Raw genomic sequence first — 16,131 nt, 5'->3', positions numbered from 1 at the left:
CAATATAAGTAAGTATACATACAGCATAAAAAAAAATACAGCTGAAGCAAAAGCTATACACCAGGAGAAAAAAAGATAAGAAATGCAACAAGACATTAACTGATGGTTTTAGTTAGAGACAGACTTAAGGATGATTTCTTTTCCTCCTCCAACTCTCCAAATTTTATCTAATGAACATGGAAATCTTTTAACATAAAAAAAAAAAAAGATTTTAAAAGAGAACCTGTAATGAGATCAGATACCTCCAAAAAGTATAAAAGAGTAAAACTTCTTTAAATTAAGATTAAATAAATATAACTACAATGTCCCACAAAATGTAAACCATCTTTCCAGAAATAAAAACACATGTATATCGTTCTCAGTCAGTGTCTGTGGCAAATTTTCATTACTTTAGAATATGGAATTCAACTTAAAATTTAAATTAATTATAAACACACAAAGTTTCAGTTGGTCTTTAAAGACTCGATTATTTTAAAAAGCTTTTGATTTTGAAATAATCTAAAGCTTGCACAAATGTTTTAAGAATGGTACAAGAAACTTTACTCAGATTCCCCAAATGTTAACGTTTGCTACACTTGCTTCCTCATTCCCTCACTGCCCCCTACAGATACGCATGCATGTGTCGTATATATTCACACATGCACATCATTGTGCACACAGGCATAGTTCTTTTGAACTATTTGAAAGTAAGTAGCAGATATCATGCTCCTTAATCCCAAAATACCTCATTATGTATTCCCTAAGAAGAAAAAATTCGGTTGAATAACCACAGGAAATAAATAAATTTAAGAATCACACAATACTGTTTACTTACCTACAGACATTACAAAAATTATGTCATTGATCCCAATTTACAATTTTTAGTCCCTAGTTTCCAAGATCTCAGAAGTAATAAGGTTTTTTGTTCTTGCTATTGTTGTCTTTGAAATTGTAAAAGGTTCAACTTTTTCTATTTTTCTCTTCCACATAAAGCTAATAACTGCTTAGAGAAATGGCTGATTCGAGGGCTGGGGCAGGGAAAACAGATGAGCCCAACACATTTTCTGGCTCCAGAATATAAAAAAGAGATCAAGAAAACTGAAGGGGGGCGGGGGATGTCAAAAGGACACAGGAGCCAGTTTGAATGGGTGCCCACTGGTCAAATCTGGGAAAATGGAAATATCAAAATAAATATGAACAGTAATGGATACAATAGGAATCCATGTGTCCACACTAACAGAAAAACAACTAGGAAGTAAAAGGAGGGTTCTTTCTTATAGTAGAATGCTGACTTAGAAATATTGAAGAAAATTACAATTTTGCAACTATCACTATAAAATGTGGTCTGGGCAAAAATCAGTGAATACTAAACAGGGGATGAGAGGAGGTCTGATGAGAAGCAAGATAGTTTCAGGGTCTTAAAGTATCTCTCACAGAATACCTATTAGGTACAACAGAAAAAACAATAAACTACACGGTGTACACCTTGACTGGGTTATATCAAAATGAACGTCATCATCATCAATGCCTCTGGAGGTGATACCCGAGAAGGATATAACACACTTACATAGTATTCCAACTATGTATGCTCAACCTGATCTAATCATGAGAAAATAACAAATAAAGCCCAAATCAGGAACATGCGATTAAAAATAAAGTGCGGGGCACCTGGATGGCTCAGTCGGTTAAGCATCCAACTTCAGCTCAGGTCATGATCTCACGGTTCATGAGTTCGAGCCCCAAGTTGGGCTCTGTGCTGACAGCTCAGAGCCTGGAACCTGCTTCAGATCTGTGTCTCCCTCTCTCTCTGCTCCTCCCCCACACACGCTCTCGCTCGCTCTCTCTCAAAAATAAAGATCTAAAAAAATCTTTTTTTTAAATAAAGTGAGATGAGTGCTTGTATTCTTCAAATTGTCAATATTATAAGTAGCATAAGAAGGCTTAAGAACTATTCCAGACCAGGAGACTAGATTATGTGACCCTAGACTAGATCTTGTTCTGAAAGAAGAAAAAAGCTCTAAAGGACACCACTGGGACACATGACAATACTGGAACCTGCACTGTCGATTAAAGTACTGTACCCATGTTCAATTTCCTGAATTTCCTATGATTATGTAAGAAAATAAACTTGTTCCAAGGAAACACACACTTAAGTATTAAAGGGTAAAGCATGATAGATGCAACCTATTCTCAAACAGTTCAGAAAAAATGTGTACGTGTGTGAATATGTACATACGGAGAAAGAGAAGACAAGACAAGTAATGACAAAACAAGCATGGCAAATATTAAAAATGAATGGGTCTAGAAAAAGTATACATGTGAGTTATTTTTATTATTCTTGTAAACCTTCTGTAAGTTAGAAAATTATTTCAAAAACGTTTTTAAAATGTATGACAACTTTCCCCATGGGGAAAATTCTTCTTAAAGAGGCATCCAGTTGTAAGTTTTAGAAAACAAAAAAGGCTAAATTTGACTAGTTTAAAAAGCAAAACCCTCAAGGAGGTCAAACTAACACCCTTCCCATTTCATATAAGGCACTGATTTCAATACATCTATATTTATAAACAGGAAAATATGCAAACACCAAATGTTTGAATAAACCAGATCACGAATACACATAAGGGAAGATCAATTATACCTAATAACTTTTTCCAGGATTTGATGAGAGACTTTGCTAAAGATGTAACTTCTTCATCTGTACTCTGCTTGCGAATAGCATTCACTGACATTCCAATTCTTGTGGACTGCAAGGGAATACAAAAAATTTGTGTAAGCTGTCTTTACTTCAGACAATTTAGTGCTTCATTCTGTTCTTTCTCATTTTCCTGTTTCCATGGTAGACCAGAAGAAAACCTGAGTTATTTGAATTCTTATAATAGTATACTATAGAATTAAGATACATGCATCTTCAGATCAACACTGGACTCAAGGTTATTAGCACAGAGATCTGCAGACAGATAAGCTGAGCTGCTATTGTAATAAGGTTGGTTAACTGGTAAAATGAAATCAGTCTTTCCATATCCCTTAAGGTAAGAATAAACTATAAAATGTTTGTATTATACAGAAGGCATGAAGCAACCATGACTAACATACGCACTTCTGTGCTTCTATATATTCTTCTATGTAGATTACTTTGTGGATCATCTGCTGCAACTTTAATGAGGATACTTGAATATTACCATCTACAGAGGTTTAAGAACATTTTTTTTTTTTTTGCCCCACATCAGCATACAATTACAGATACTAAAATGGACTTCACAGAGGGGCCCCAGGGCGGCTCAGTCGGTTAAGGCATCGGACTCCTGATACCGGCTCACGTCATGATCTCATGGTTCATGGGATTGAGCCCCGCATCAGGCTCTGAACTGACAGTGCAGAGCCTGCTTGGGATTCTGTCTCTCCCTCTCTCTCTGCCCTTCCCCCCTTTCTCTCCCTCTATCAAAATAAATAAACGTTTGTTAAAAAAAGGACTTCACAGAATACAGTAATATATCATGTGGTAATACTATGTACCCACAAATATGCTGGGAGCATCCCTATTCACTAATCTTCCTAACCACCATTTATTTTTTTTAATTTAATTTATTCAAGTGGACTTCATGCCCAATGTGGGGCTTGCCCTTACAACCCTGAGATCAACAGTCACCTGCTCCACTGACTGAGCCAGCCAGGCACCCCTTCCTAACAACCTTTAAGCTTGATATCATTATCCCTACTCATCCAGCAATACACCATACCTAATTGGCAAAGCTGGGATTTAAATGCACCTCCAAAGTCCAGCTCTTTCCAGGACATCAATGGTTTTCAAATTGTGCTCAAAGAACACAAAAGCTGTGACAGGCCAATTAAGGATGATAAATAAAAAAACAAATGGTAAATTATTTAGTTAGTTCAAGTTGTTAGTAGACGATCTTTCAAGACATATGGTCAATGGAAGAAAAAAACAACAAAAGGAATTGTTAGTGGTTAAAAAAAGCAGGAATCCCTGCTGTAAACTTTAAGGTAGAGTAATAAATGGGTACTTACAGTTTTCCTGCTAAATTATTCAAACTTCTCAACAAAGAGATTCAGGACAGAAATTCTGCTCAAGAATTTAGAATATGTGTTTGGCCAGAATGGCCTAAGCTGTATCTATGGAAAGAAAGCTGTGCAAGGCAGATAAGGTTCCACAGCAGAAAGATAAAGGGGATTCCACAATTCTAAAATCCTAAAATGGTTTGGGATTAATGTTTGGGGAGGGTTTCCCCCCAAAGAAAGTGGTTTACTGCTTTAATAAAATGCTCTTGGAACTTTTTTAATAAAGAAAATACTTTAGAACTTTTTAGAACTCTTCTAAAACGCTTCAGTATAGAAAACTGTCCGCAAGCAAGTTCCTGGGCCAGATGGCATAGCCTACAACTGTGTGGACCCAGAGCTGTCCTACTGGATACAGCTAACTGCTTAGAAGCCAGGCCTGCAATTGCAACCAAGTACTGGGTGTCAGGTCTGACTTCCTTATCCCGATGCCTTTGGCACTCCTCCCTCCAGCACCCATTCACAGCTCTTCCTTACCACCCCAAAACCCACCCAGAAGAAAATCTATTTTTGGAACGAGTGGAAGAAATCATTTGAGCTACTAATACAGTTCTGAAGCTTGGGGCAAAGAAAATGGAGCTTAAGAGGTAGTCAGAGGCAAGCAAAGATACAGGAAGAGCATGAACAAATCATGTACTTTGGGTGACTGCTTTTTAACTGTCACAGGATGTTTTCATCACTAAAGAGTCAATAATTTCCTACTTAAAACCTACGAAAATCCATCCGGAGAATGCAGGAATCCGTAACAAACATACTTCTCTAAGGAAGAGACTATCCAGTCAAGAATAATAAGAAACAAGGCTGCTGAGGTAGAGTGGAAAACAAAGATCTGGGTAGGTTTTTTGCCTCCTTTTGAAGGAGTATTTGGGGAACAGCAGATGAAACTAGAGAGAAGAAAGGATTATGAAGCCATTTTACTTGGATAACCAAGTCTAAACGTACCTCTAAGAATTCTCTAGACTTTTCCTAAAACCAGTAGACTTTAATTTATAGGATATAAGAAGTGCCCTACAAAAAAGTACTGTGTGCTCAAATAACATTAAGGACTGTAGATTTAAACAGGCTTCTTGTTTGCAGGACTAATGAAGGTTTTTGAGATCAACTATATACTGTGAAATTCTGGACACAGAAAATGTATGCCTTTGCCCATGGCTGGCCATCTGGTTTCTATAGAACACCAGCTATGCAATTATAAAGACACTACCCTGGAAAGATGGAGAGGCCACTAAGCTGACTTAGGGAATCAGATGCACACTGCTGGTAAAGCAGAGAGGAATGAGCAGTGAGATTAAGAGATGCTGTCAGCATCACAGGAAATAAGCAGATTGGTATACTCTAGAAGAAAAATCACCTTTATGATCACTCATGAGTTTCCGCCAAGATGATTTAAGATACCCCCTAAATCTTAAAGTAAAAACATGGAGCTACTATAAAACATTGAGAAAAATTAAAGACTTAAATACATGTAAAGGCATCCCATATACATGGATCATAAGACTTAAATGTTAAGATTGCAATGCTAAGAAAATCAGACTAAAATAAAATCCCTATTAAAATCCCAGCTGCCTTTTGTGCAGAAATTGATAAGCTTATCCTAAAGTTCATATGGAAATACAAGGGACCCAAAATAGCCAAAACAATCTTGAAAAAATTGAAGGACGCATAATTCCCAAATTCAAAACTTACTACAAAACCTCAATGATCAAGGCAATGTGGTCCTATATAAGGAGAGACACGATTAATAGATTTAAGAATCCAGAAATAAATCCCTACATTTTTCTGCCACTGATTTTCAATAAGGATCTCAAGATAATTCATTAGAGAGAAGAATATTTTAAAAAGGTAAGAGGTGCCTGGGTGGCTCAGTCGGTTAAAGTGTCTGACTTGGCCTCAAGTCATCCCACAGTTCGTGAGTTCAAGCCCCCACGTCAGGATCTGTGCTGCCAGCTCGGATTCTGGGGGGGTGGGGGAGGTTGTGTGTGTTGTGTGTGTCTGTGTCTCTCTCTGCCTCTCCCCTGCTCACGTTCCCTCTCCCTCTCTCTCTCTCTCTCTCTCTCTCTCTCTCTCTCTCTCTCATAAATAAATAAATAAATAAATAAATAGCATTTTTTAAAAAAAGCTGAACTAGATATCCATGCATAAAAGAATGAAATTGGACTTCTTTATACCACACATGAAAATTAACTCAAAATGAATCACAGAAATGAAAGAGCTAAAAAACAAAAGAATAAATTTTTGTAGCCCTGAATTAGGCAACTAAAGCACAAGCAACCAAAGAAAACAATAAATCAGACTACAACAAAATTTTAAGCTTTTGTGCTTCAAAGAACACCACTAAGAAAGTAAAGCTCAGGGGAGGTAACACTTGAAAATCCTGTATCTCATAATGGACTTGTATCTAGAATGTATAAAGAACTATTACAACTTAAAACTAAAAAGACAAATTATCCAATTTCAAAACAGGAAAAGGATCTGAAAAAAGTTCTCCAAAGAAAATATATGACTGGTTAAGAAGCGTATGAAAAAGATGTTCGACATTAGTCATTTGGGAAATGGAAATAAACACCACAATGAAATATCACTTCACGCCCAGTAAGATGGCTATAATCAAAGACAAATAATAAGTGTTGGCAAGAATGTGGATAAACTGGAACCTTCGTTTACTTGCTCCTGAGAATGTAAAATGGTACGGTCACGTGGGAAAACAGTCTGGCAGGTCCTCAAAATATTCAACATAAAGTTACCATACAACTCATCATTTCGACTCTTTCAGATCTCTACCAGAGAGAACCAAAAACACACAAACCTGTACATGAATGTGCACAGCAAGCAGCATGAGTCATAACAACCAAAAAAGTAGAAACAACCCAAATGTCCATCAAATGACAAATGGATAAACAAAATGTGGTATAACCATACAGTGGACTATTATTCAGCCATAAAAGGGAACGAGGGACTGACACATGCTACAACATGGATGAACCCTGAAAAGATTACGCTGAGTAAAGGCCAAAGGGGCACCTGGCTGACTGTGCCGGGAGAGCATGCGACTCTTGATCTTCAGGTCACGAGTTTGAGCCCCACGTTGAGGGGTAGATCATAATTAAAGAAATTTTTTAATCTTCAAAGGAAAAAAAACAAGGCAGGCAGACACAAAAGGTCATATATTATATGATTTCATTTATATGAAATTTCCAGAATAGGTAAATCTGTAGAGACAAAAATGTGGCTCGATTAGTGGTTCCTAGGGCAGAAGGGGGAGAAATGAGGAACGACTGCTAAAAGGCACCCCAGAGGCTGGTGTCCTGATGGCAGCTGCTGTCACTGACAAAGAAAGTGAGGTTTTGGGAAATCAAATCAGGGCCAAGAGTCCAACTTCCTTTCCTTTCACAGTGAGATTACAAACTTGGAAGATTTAGATTTTATTCTTCTTGAGAAGGCAACTTTTTCTATAATGATAACTTAGATTATTGATTTATGTTACCATCTTTTAAAAAAAAAAACAAGAGTTAATAATGATTCACACCATAACAGGACAATACAAAAAACTTATTGGTAGTAAAAATGTTTTGGCATTTTAGGACAATTATCTACCCAAATCATGACACATTTTAGCACATACCTGTAATAATTCCAGGGTCATGGGAATATTCTTAAGCTCCTTCAGTAAATCCAATGCTCCAGCCTATAAAATAAAATAAAATAATTGCAGATGCAATTTCCCAGATGGTAAAACAAGGACTAACTACAGATTTAAATTTACGTTTTCCCATCCACAACTCACTATGGCTCACTTATTCATATGACGATGGTGTGTGTGTGTGTGTGTGTGTGTGTGTGTGTGTATTTATATGTATACATATATATACACATATATACGCGCATACCAGGATGATATATATATATACACACATATATATGTATACACACACACACACACACATATACACATACATACATACATACATACATAAAGGGGGGCAGGGAAACAGGGGTAGTGTTTTCCAAATAATGATTGCAACTCATTAAAGGAACATAAGATCCATTTACTGGACTATGACCAGCACTTGTTTGTTAAAGTTCATTTTAAATAATATTTGTTTATATGTGTCCAAATTTGAAATGTAAAATGTGTTTCTTACCCTGGTAGCATAACACACCCCACATTTCCATGAAGAACACCTATTTGATTAAGGAGCCAACCCTGAAAAAGCAGGAATGGGGGTCAGAAGATACTATAGCACCTCTAGCATTCACACACAGTGAGAGTGGGAAAGGGCCTGTCTTTACTAGAATTCTCTTGAGGTCTCCTGTTTCTTACTCATCTGTCACAAAAGCACTGCTGTTGGGGTGCCTGGATGGCTCATTCGGTTAAGCAACCGACTTCAGCTCAGGTCATGATCTCACGGTTGGTGCATTCAAGCCCCACGTCAGGCTCTGTGCTTATAGCTCAGAGCCTGGAGCCTGCTTCCGATTCTGTGTCTCCCTCTCTCTCTGGCCCTCCCCCACTCACACTCTGTCTCTCTCTCTCTCAAAAACAAATAAAACATTAAAAAAATTTGGGGCGCCTGGATGGCTCAGTCGGTTAAGCGTCTGACTTCAGCTCAGGTCATGATCTCACGGTTCATGAGTTCGAGCCCCACGTTGGGCTCTGTGCTGCCAGCTTGGAGCCTGGAGCCTGCTTCAGATTCTGTGTCTGTCTTCCTCTCTGCCCCTTCCCTATTCACACTCTCTCTTCTCAAAAATAAAAAAACATTAAAAAAATTTTTTTAATTAAAAAAAACCACAGAAACAATACTGTCTACCTAATTCCTACAAAGTAGTAAAAAGCAGATTCTGAGAGAAAATTCAGAATTAAGATGTATGTTAAGCTCACAGGCCTGTCCACTGCCATCTAGAATCAAAGACTCCCATATAGATGATGAAGAGAGAACAAAACAAGACTCCTAAAAGAATTACATAAAGTACCTAAAATTAAAAAAGGAATGAAATGAGAAGCAACAGCACCACCTTATACCTTGTGGCCAAATATTCCAATTTGATATTCATTTATGTATCATATTTAATCTAATACCCTCACTTAATCACATTTTACTTAGTTTAATATTCACTTAATGTACTATATTTGTACACATTATTCTATATGCCACTAATAAAAAAACTATTAAACTATCATAGTATTTTCTTATCACTTCTTCACACTTTTATAATTCTTGTAAACTTGAAGTTTTGATCATGTGCCACCTTTTACATACATAAAAGAAAAACATAAGCAAAATAAATTAGCTCAAGTGCTTCTAAAACTACTTCACATTCAGAATCCAATGATTATGAATCACTTATTGACTCAGATTCAATTATATCTGTTTTTATCCACAAAAAAGTTGTAGAGAAAACAGTAGTAATGCAGCATTTCATAAAAGAAGCCATCAAAGGGGCGCCTGGGAGGCTCAGTCGGTTGAGTGTCCGACCTCGGCTCAGGGCCATGATCGCATGGCCCATGGGTTCCAGGCCCACACCGGGCTCTGTGCCGACAGCTCAGAGCCTGGAACCTGCTTCAGATTCTGTGTCTCACTCTCTCTCTGCCCCTCCCCTGCTCATGCTGTCTCTCTCTGTCTCAAAAATAAATAAAACATTAAAAAGAAGAAGAAGAAGAAGAAGAAGCCATCAAAGAGCTAAAAAGCCTTTAGCTCTTACCTGGCTTTGTAGTGTGTAGAGAGCTAGTTGTTTTCACCCCCACTGCTCTTCAACCATTTGGTTCCCTAAGGTTCAAAGAGCACTCCACTAATGTCTTTAAGAGTTTCTTCCAAGCCACTGACACCCACTCTGCAAATGTTGATGCTGGGTTTGATGTTCTGCCTGTGAAAGTACATCCCAATAGCCATCTGGTCGACAATACATGTGTAACTCATTCTGCTTTCTGAAATGGTAAAATACAAAAACTAGGCACCCTACGAATCAATGAAACACAGCATACCCCAGGGAACTAGAAAGCCCCAGAGCATGTCCCTCAACATGTACCCCCAAGGAAGAAACAAGCACGGAACCCTCATGGCATTATCATATTTCTTAAATATAAAATTGAGTCAAGGCTTCCAGTCATGTAATTTTTCCATTTAAACTTGACAGGAGCGCCCGGGTGGCTCTTGATTTCTGCTCAGGTCATGACTCCAGGTCGTGAGATCAAGCCCCACAGCGCAGTCTGATTGGGATTCTCTCTCTGCACCTCCCCTGGGTATGCGCTCTCTCTCTCAAAATAAATAAACTTAAAAAAAAAACAAACAAACAACTGACACTTAAAAAATAAGTAAAATAAAATAAACTTGACATCAGGGTGCCTGGATGGCTTAGTGGGTAAAGCATGCAACTCTTGATCTCAGAGGTCATGAGTCAGAGCCCCATGTTGGATGCAGAGATTTCATTAATTAATTAATTAAAAAAAACAAAGTTGACAGACAACAGACTCAGCTGTGGAGAATAAAAAACATTAACTTTCCTTCTGGCAACAGGTATGTTATTTTAATTTAAAACTTAAGTTCAAAAACAATTATGAGACAGGTTACTATGAAGGATTTTTTTTAAGTTTTTTTTTTTTTTTAGATAGAGTGTGAGCAGGGGAGAAGGGCAGAGGGGACGAGAGAGAGAGAGAAAGAAAAGTGGGGGAAGAGAGAATCCTAAGCAGGTTCCACACTCAGCACAGAGTCTGACACAGGGCTCAATCTCACAAACCATGAGATCATGACCCTGAGCCAAAAACAAGAGTTGAACACTCAACCGACTGGGCCACCCAGGCACCTGTTTTGTTTTTTTATTATCAAGGATTTTAACGATTTACTTCTTAAAGATCCCTTCTGATCTTAAAATTCTACAAATTATTTTTAGAGGTAACTAAAAACAGTGAAACACTGCAGGTGTTAGAGAAGAAAACCAACACTGACTTTAAATTTACTGTTAATCAGAAATTCTACAGAAATGACATCTTATGAGCAAATGGGTTCTTCAATCCCACATCTATAAATCCCCAAACCAAAAACCTTTGAAAAGCAAGATTTCTCACAGATTTTCAACAAACTCATTTGCCAACAACACCTAATCTCAACATACGTAAAGCCATTTATGTTCTATATATCCCACTTCATGTGACAGTACTACATTTCACTATAAAAATGTTAATGTCTGATTACTAGGAACTGCCCAGATCCTGTTGAAGATATACAATGTATGTACCATATTATCTTAATAAAACCTGAGGTGCTCAGCAATCAAAAAGAATGAAATCTTGCCATCTGCAATCACATGGATGGAACTAGAGGGTATCATGCTAAGCGAAATTAGTCAGAGAAAGACAAATATCATATGACTTCACTCATTATGAGGACTTTAAGATACAAAACAGATGAGCATAAGGGAAAGGAAGCAAAAATAATATAAAAACAGGGAGGGGGAAAAAAACATAAGAGACTCTTAAATATGGAGAACAAACAGAGGGTTACTGGAGGGGTTGTAGGAGGGGGGATGGGCTAAATGGGGACGGGGCATTAAGGAATCTACTCCTGAAATCATGTTGCACTATATGCTAACTAACTTGGATGTAAATTAAAAATAAATAAATAAACATGGTTAAAATAAACAAATTAAAAATATGGATTTTTTTTTTTAATTTTTAAAAACCTGAGGGGCATCCGGGTGGCTCAGTTGGTTAGGCATCCGACTTCAGCTAGGTAATGACCTCACAGCTCATGAGTTCGAGCCCCACGTTGGGCTCTGTGTTAACAGCTCGGAGCTGGAGCCTATTTCAGATTCTGTGTGTCCCTTGCTCTCTGCCCCTCCCTGGCTCACACTCTGTGTCTCTCAAAAATAAACATTAAAAAAAAAATTTTTTTAAACGTGACAATTTTGGAATTCTCAAATATATCAGACTCTAAAAGTTTTGATTAAGAGATTGTGGACTTGTATCCTATAACTACCATAGACATTTTTCTTCTACCTATGCCTCCATGGACTTTCCAATCCATTTCTGACCTAGGATCAATTAGAGAGGAAGATAAAGAACCACACTTCTAGGAGTCCTTGAAAATGCAGCGTCTCCTGAGACTTACATAATGCTGTCTGCCACATATAAAGTTGATTCTTCTAACACATCAGCAATGTGGTATAAGGTTTAAGTTGCTTTCCAAGCAATAGATAAGATTTGCATTAATTTCATCACACTCTCCCTTTACACTCAGATCTCTTTGGTGAGACTGAAATTAGAGATACAAGCTATGGAAGGAAGAAAAAGCAAAATAACATTAATTGGATGACGCTATGACCTTTCTCATAATTACACTGTGTTCTGGCCAAATAAGATGAATATTTCAATCACGGTTCTTTAAGAAATAAACAACTATGATAATCTAAATGAACAAAAAGGCAAAAAACAGATGATCACATATATTAATTCAGTGACAAAAGCTTCTTTGAATATTACTATGTGCCAAGCATCATGGTAAGCCCTTTATATATGTGTGTATATATATGTGCATATGTATGTATACACACATATATATACATGCAATTCCATCTTCACAATAAACCCTATAGAAAAAGGTAATCTTTTTCTCTCCATTTTACAGAAGAGGAATTGAAAATCCAGACAATTTAGGAAACCTGCACAGTCATATGATTATTACTAACTAAAAAAGGTGAAATCTACTCACTTCTGTCAAATTATACTTATGCCTCCCAACAAATACTAACACTGTGTACCAAACTCTGAGGATACAACAGTGAGCAAGACAAATCTTTTGTGACTTCAGGGAATTTAAAATAAACATAAACCTTTGAATATCTACTTCAAAACTTCAATTATACAAAGAAACAAATTCAGAAAAGGAAAGTGACTTGGCCAACTGATAGGTAATATAAAAGGACAAGAATTATAATCTCCAGACCCTCACACCGCTGCTCTCTCCATTTCCTAGGTCCACTGGTAGCAGTTCCGCTCTGTGAACTTGGGTGAATAGCATTACCAAACAAGAAACTAAATTCTATCCTTCCCCAATAATCACCTGCCTCTAAAGGTCAAGTCTATTAGATTGCAGCATCTCTTACAGATAATGATGCAAGAGAAAGAAAGATTCTACCTTATCTTCCAGAGTCAAATTTAGTTCACAGTACTGGCTGAAGAATAAACAATACTATCACATGACTTTATTACATGGTTGGTACTATATGTCATCAGAAACAAGTACTTTTACAAAATATTACATTCAAACTTGTACTTAGCACAGAGCATATACAACTTTGTATAGGACACAAACATCCTCCTCAAGAAGATGTATGGAGAAGGAAGCAACATGGAATATACAGTTAAGAACACACACACATACATACTTATATATACATACGTATGTATGTATAGATATACGTGACATATATAGAGATATATCTATATAGATATAGAGATATATCTACATAGATATAAAGAGATACACCTATATATATACATATATATATATATATATCAGATCGAAATTCAAATCTATGCACTGCCATTTCCTAATTATAAGATCTTGAGAATGTTACTTCTTTTTCAAGCTTCAGTTTCTTCATATGTAGGACAGCATAATACACTGACCTAGAAGAATTCAAATGGTCAAATGGAGTAATAAAAAACATATGAAGTATTGAAATAGAGTGCCTGACATGTAGGATATGGTTGATAAGGGATACGAAGAGATAAAAAGATTTATCTACTTCCATCATAACAATATTCTCAAAAAGCCATAAACCAGCATTTTAAGTAAGCATTATTTAACCTCAATCAACTCAAACACCTCTCAGTAAGAATTATAAGATTTCAAGGCTTAAAAAACTAAGATGCTATTCATTTTTTTTAAAAAGGAAACACTGTAAATATTTGAATTATGGCTCAGGAACATCACTATATACTAGAAATTATAATTTTATTATGTCATCTCAAATGTGCATTTATTCTACACCAAACAAAAGAAAAAATATATAAAATTGACTTCATCAAAACTGAAAGAAAAGACACTATCAAGAGAGTGAAAAGATAACCCACAGAATGCAAGGCAATATATACAAATCCTGTCTTCCATAAGTCTAATATTCAGAATACAAAGAACTCTTACAACTCAAAAATACAAATAGTTTAAAAATGGGCAAAGGATCTGAACATTTCTCCAAATATATAGAAATGGCCAACAATGAAAAATTTTCACCATCATCAGTCATCCGAGAAATGCAAATCAAAACCACAATGAGACACCTTTTTACACCCACTGTGATGGCTATAATCAAAAAACATGCAAGTGTTGATGAAGACTCCATGCAATGGAATGCCCACCAACTGCTGATAAGAATTTAAAATCGTGCAGCTTTGGAAAACAGTTTGTCAATTTCTCAAAAGGTTAAACATAGTTATATGACCTAACAATTCTACTCCTAGGTATATACCCAAGAGTAAAAAAAAAAACCAAAAAACAAACATATGTCCACACAAACACCTGCACAAAACGTTCTTAGCAGCATTACTCATCATGGTCAAAAAGTGGTAACAGCCCAAAATGTCCATCAAATGATGAATGAATAAACAAAATGTGGTACGACCACCAGTACAGTGGAGTGCTATTCTGCAACACAAAGGAACAAAGTACTGATACCTGCTGTTAGTACAGATGAACCCTGAAAACACTAACTGAAAGAAGCCTGTCATAGAAGACCACATATTGTGTGATTCCATTTATACAAACACATGTTGTGTAAGTCCATTTATAGAAAATGTCCAGAGCAGCAAATCCACAGACAAACAGATAAGTGGTTGCGGGGGCAGATACATGGTGACTACCTAATGGGTACAGGTTTCTTTTTGGAGTGATCAAAGTGCTCTTCAATTAGTGTTGTAAGAGCTACCCAAATCTGTGAATATACTAAAAACCACTGAATTGTACACTTTTTTACATTTTTTTAAATGTTTATTCATTTTTGAGAGAGAGGGGTAGGAGTAGAAAGATTTTTAAATTTTTTTTAATGTTTATTTATTTTTGAAGGAGACAGAGACAGAGCATGAGCACGGGAGGGGCAGAGAGAGAGGGAGACGCAGTATCCGAAGCAGGCTCCAGGCTCTGAGCTGTCAGCACAGAGCCCAATGTGCAGCTCGAACTCACGAACCGTGTGATCACGTCCTGAGCCGAAGTCGGATGCTCAACCGACTGAGCCACCCAGGTGCCCCAAACTGTACACTTTTAAAGGGGTGAACTGTATTGTATATCTTAATAAGACTGTTTTTAAAAACTGTGTGTAGTCAGGGGTACCTGGGTGGCTCAGCCCGTTGAGCATCCAACTTCAGCTCAGGTCATGATCTCATGGTTCATGGGTTCAAGCCCCACACTGGACTCTGTGCTGGCAGCTCAGAGCCTGGAACCTGTTTTTAGATTCTGTGTCTCCCTCTCTCTCTGCCCCTCCCTTGTTTCTGTTCTGTCCCTCTCTCTTAAAAAATAAAACATTAAAAAAAATTTAATAAAAAAATTAAAAACTATGTGTAGTCATTCTAAATTTTGATTTATACTAATCAGTCTAACCCTCATATGAAAACTGAAGTTTTTTCTTCAAATCAGGTAGAAGACTTAGAAATTTTAGGGCTCCTAGGTGGCCAGTAGGTTAGGTGTCTAAGTCTTGATTTCAGCTCAGACCATGGTCTCACAGTTTATGGGTTCAAGCCCCACATCAGGCTCTGTGCTGACAGTGCAGAGCCTGCTTGGGATTCTCTCTCTCCCTCTACCCCTCCCTGCCTCTTTCTCTAATAAATAAAATTTTAATTAAAAAAAAGAAAAAATTTACATTCCATGTATACCAGCTCCTGTATTTTGACATATAATTTCAACTTCTCTCCTAACAACTGAATTCTACTCAGTCGAGCCTTCAGCGAAAAAATCATAATAAACAAAGCTCAACACTACTCACAAAATCTATGAATTTGAAACTTCTAAGTTACCTCACTCCTTCTTCTACAGTCATGTCATAAATCCTTTACAAAAAAAACACACAAGGTTTTTTAGCCCTTACCATATCTTA

At 36.9% G+C, this 16,131-nt stretch overlaps 1 protein-coding gene across 1 annotated transcript in view; it reads right to left on the bottom strand.

Moving 5' to 3' along the window:
- TCEA1 (transcription elongation factor A1) overlaps positions 1–16,131 on the bottom strand; it is a 41,767-nt gene that overhangs the window by 20,853 nt on the left and 4,783 nt on the right. The window contains exons 2-3 of the mRNA XM_027042868.2: positions 7,676–7,738; positions 2,618–2,723 (exon numbers count right to left, since the gene is read on the bottom strand). Of these exons, the coding sequence (XP_026898669.1) occupies positions 2,618–2,723; positions 7,676–7,738 (169 nt within the window). The remainder of the gene's footprint in view (positions 1–2,617; positions 2,724–7,675; positions 7,739–16,131) is intronic.

The sequence above is a fragment of the Acinonyx jubatus genome, chromosome F2, assembly GCF_027475565.1.
Source record: "Acinonyx jubatus isolate Ajub_Pintada_27869175 chromosome F2, VMU_Ajub_asm_v1.0, whole genome shotgun sequence".
Lineage (NCBI taxonomy): Eukaryota > Metazoa > Chordata > Mammalia > Carnivora > Felidae > Acinonyx > Acinonyx jubatus.
The sequence above is the reverse complement of the archived record's forward strand: the minus strand, read 5'-3'. Positions and strand labels throughout refer to the sequence as shown.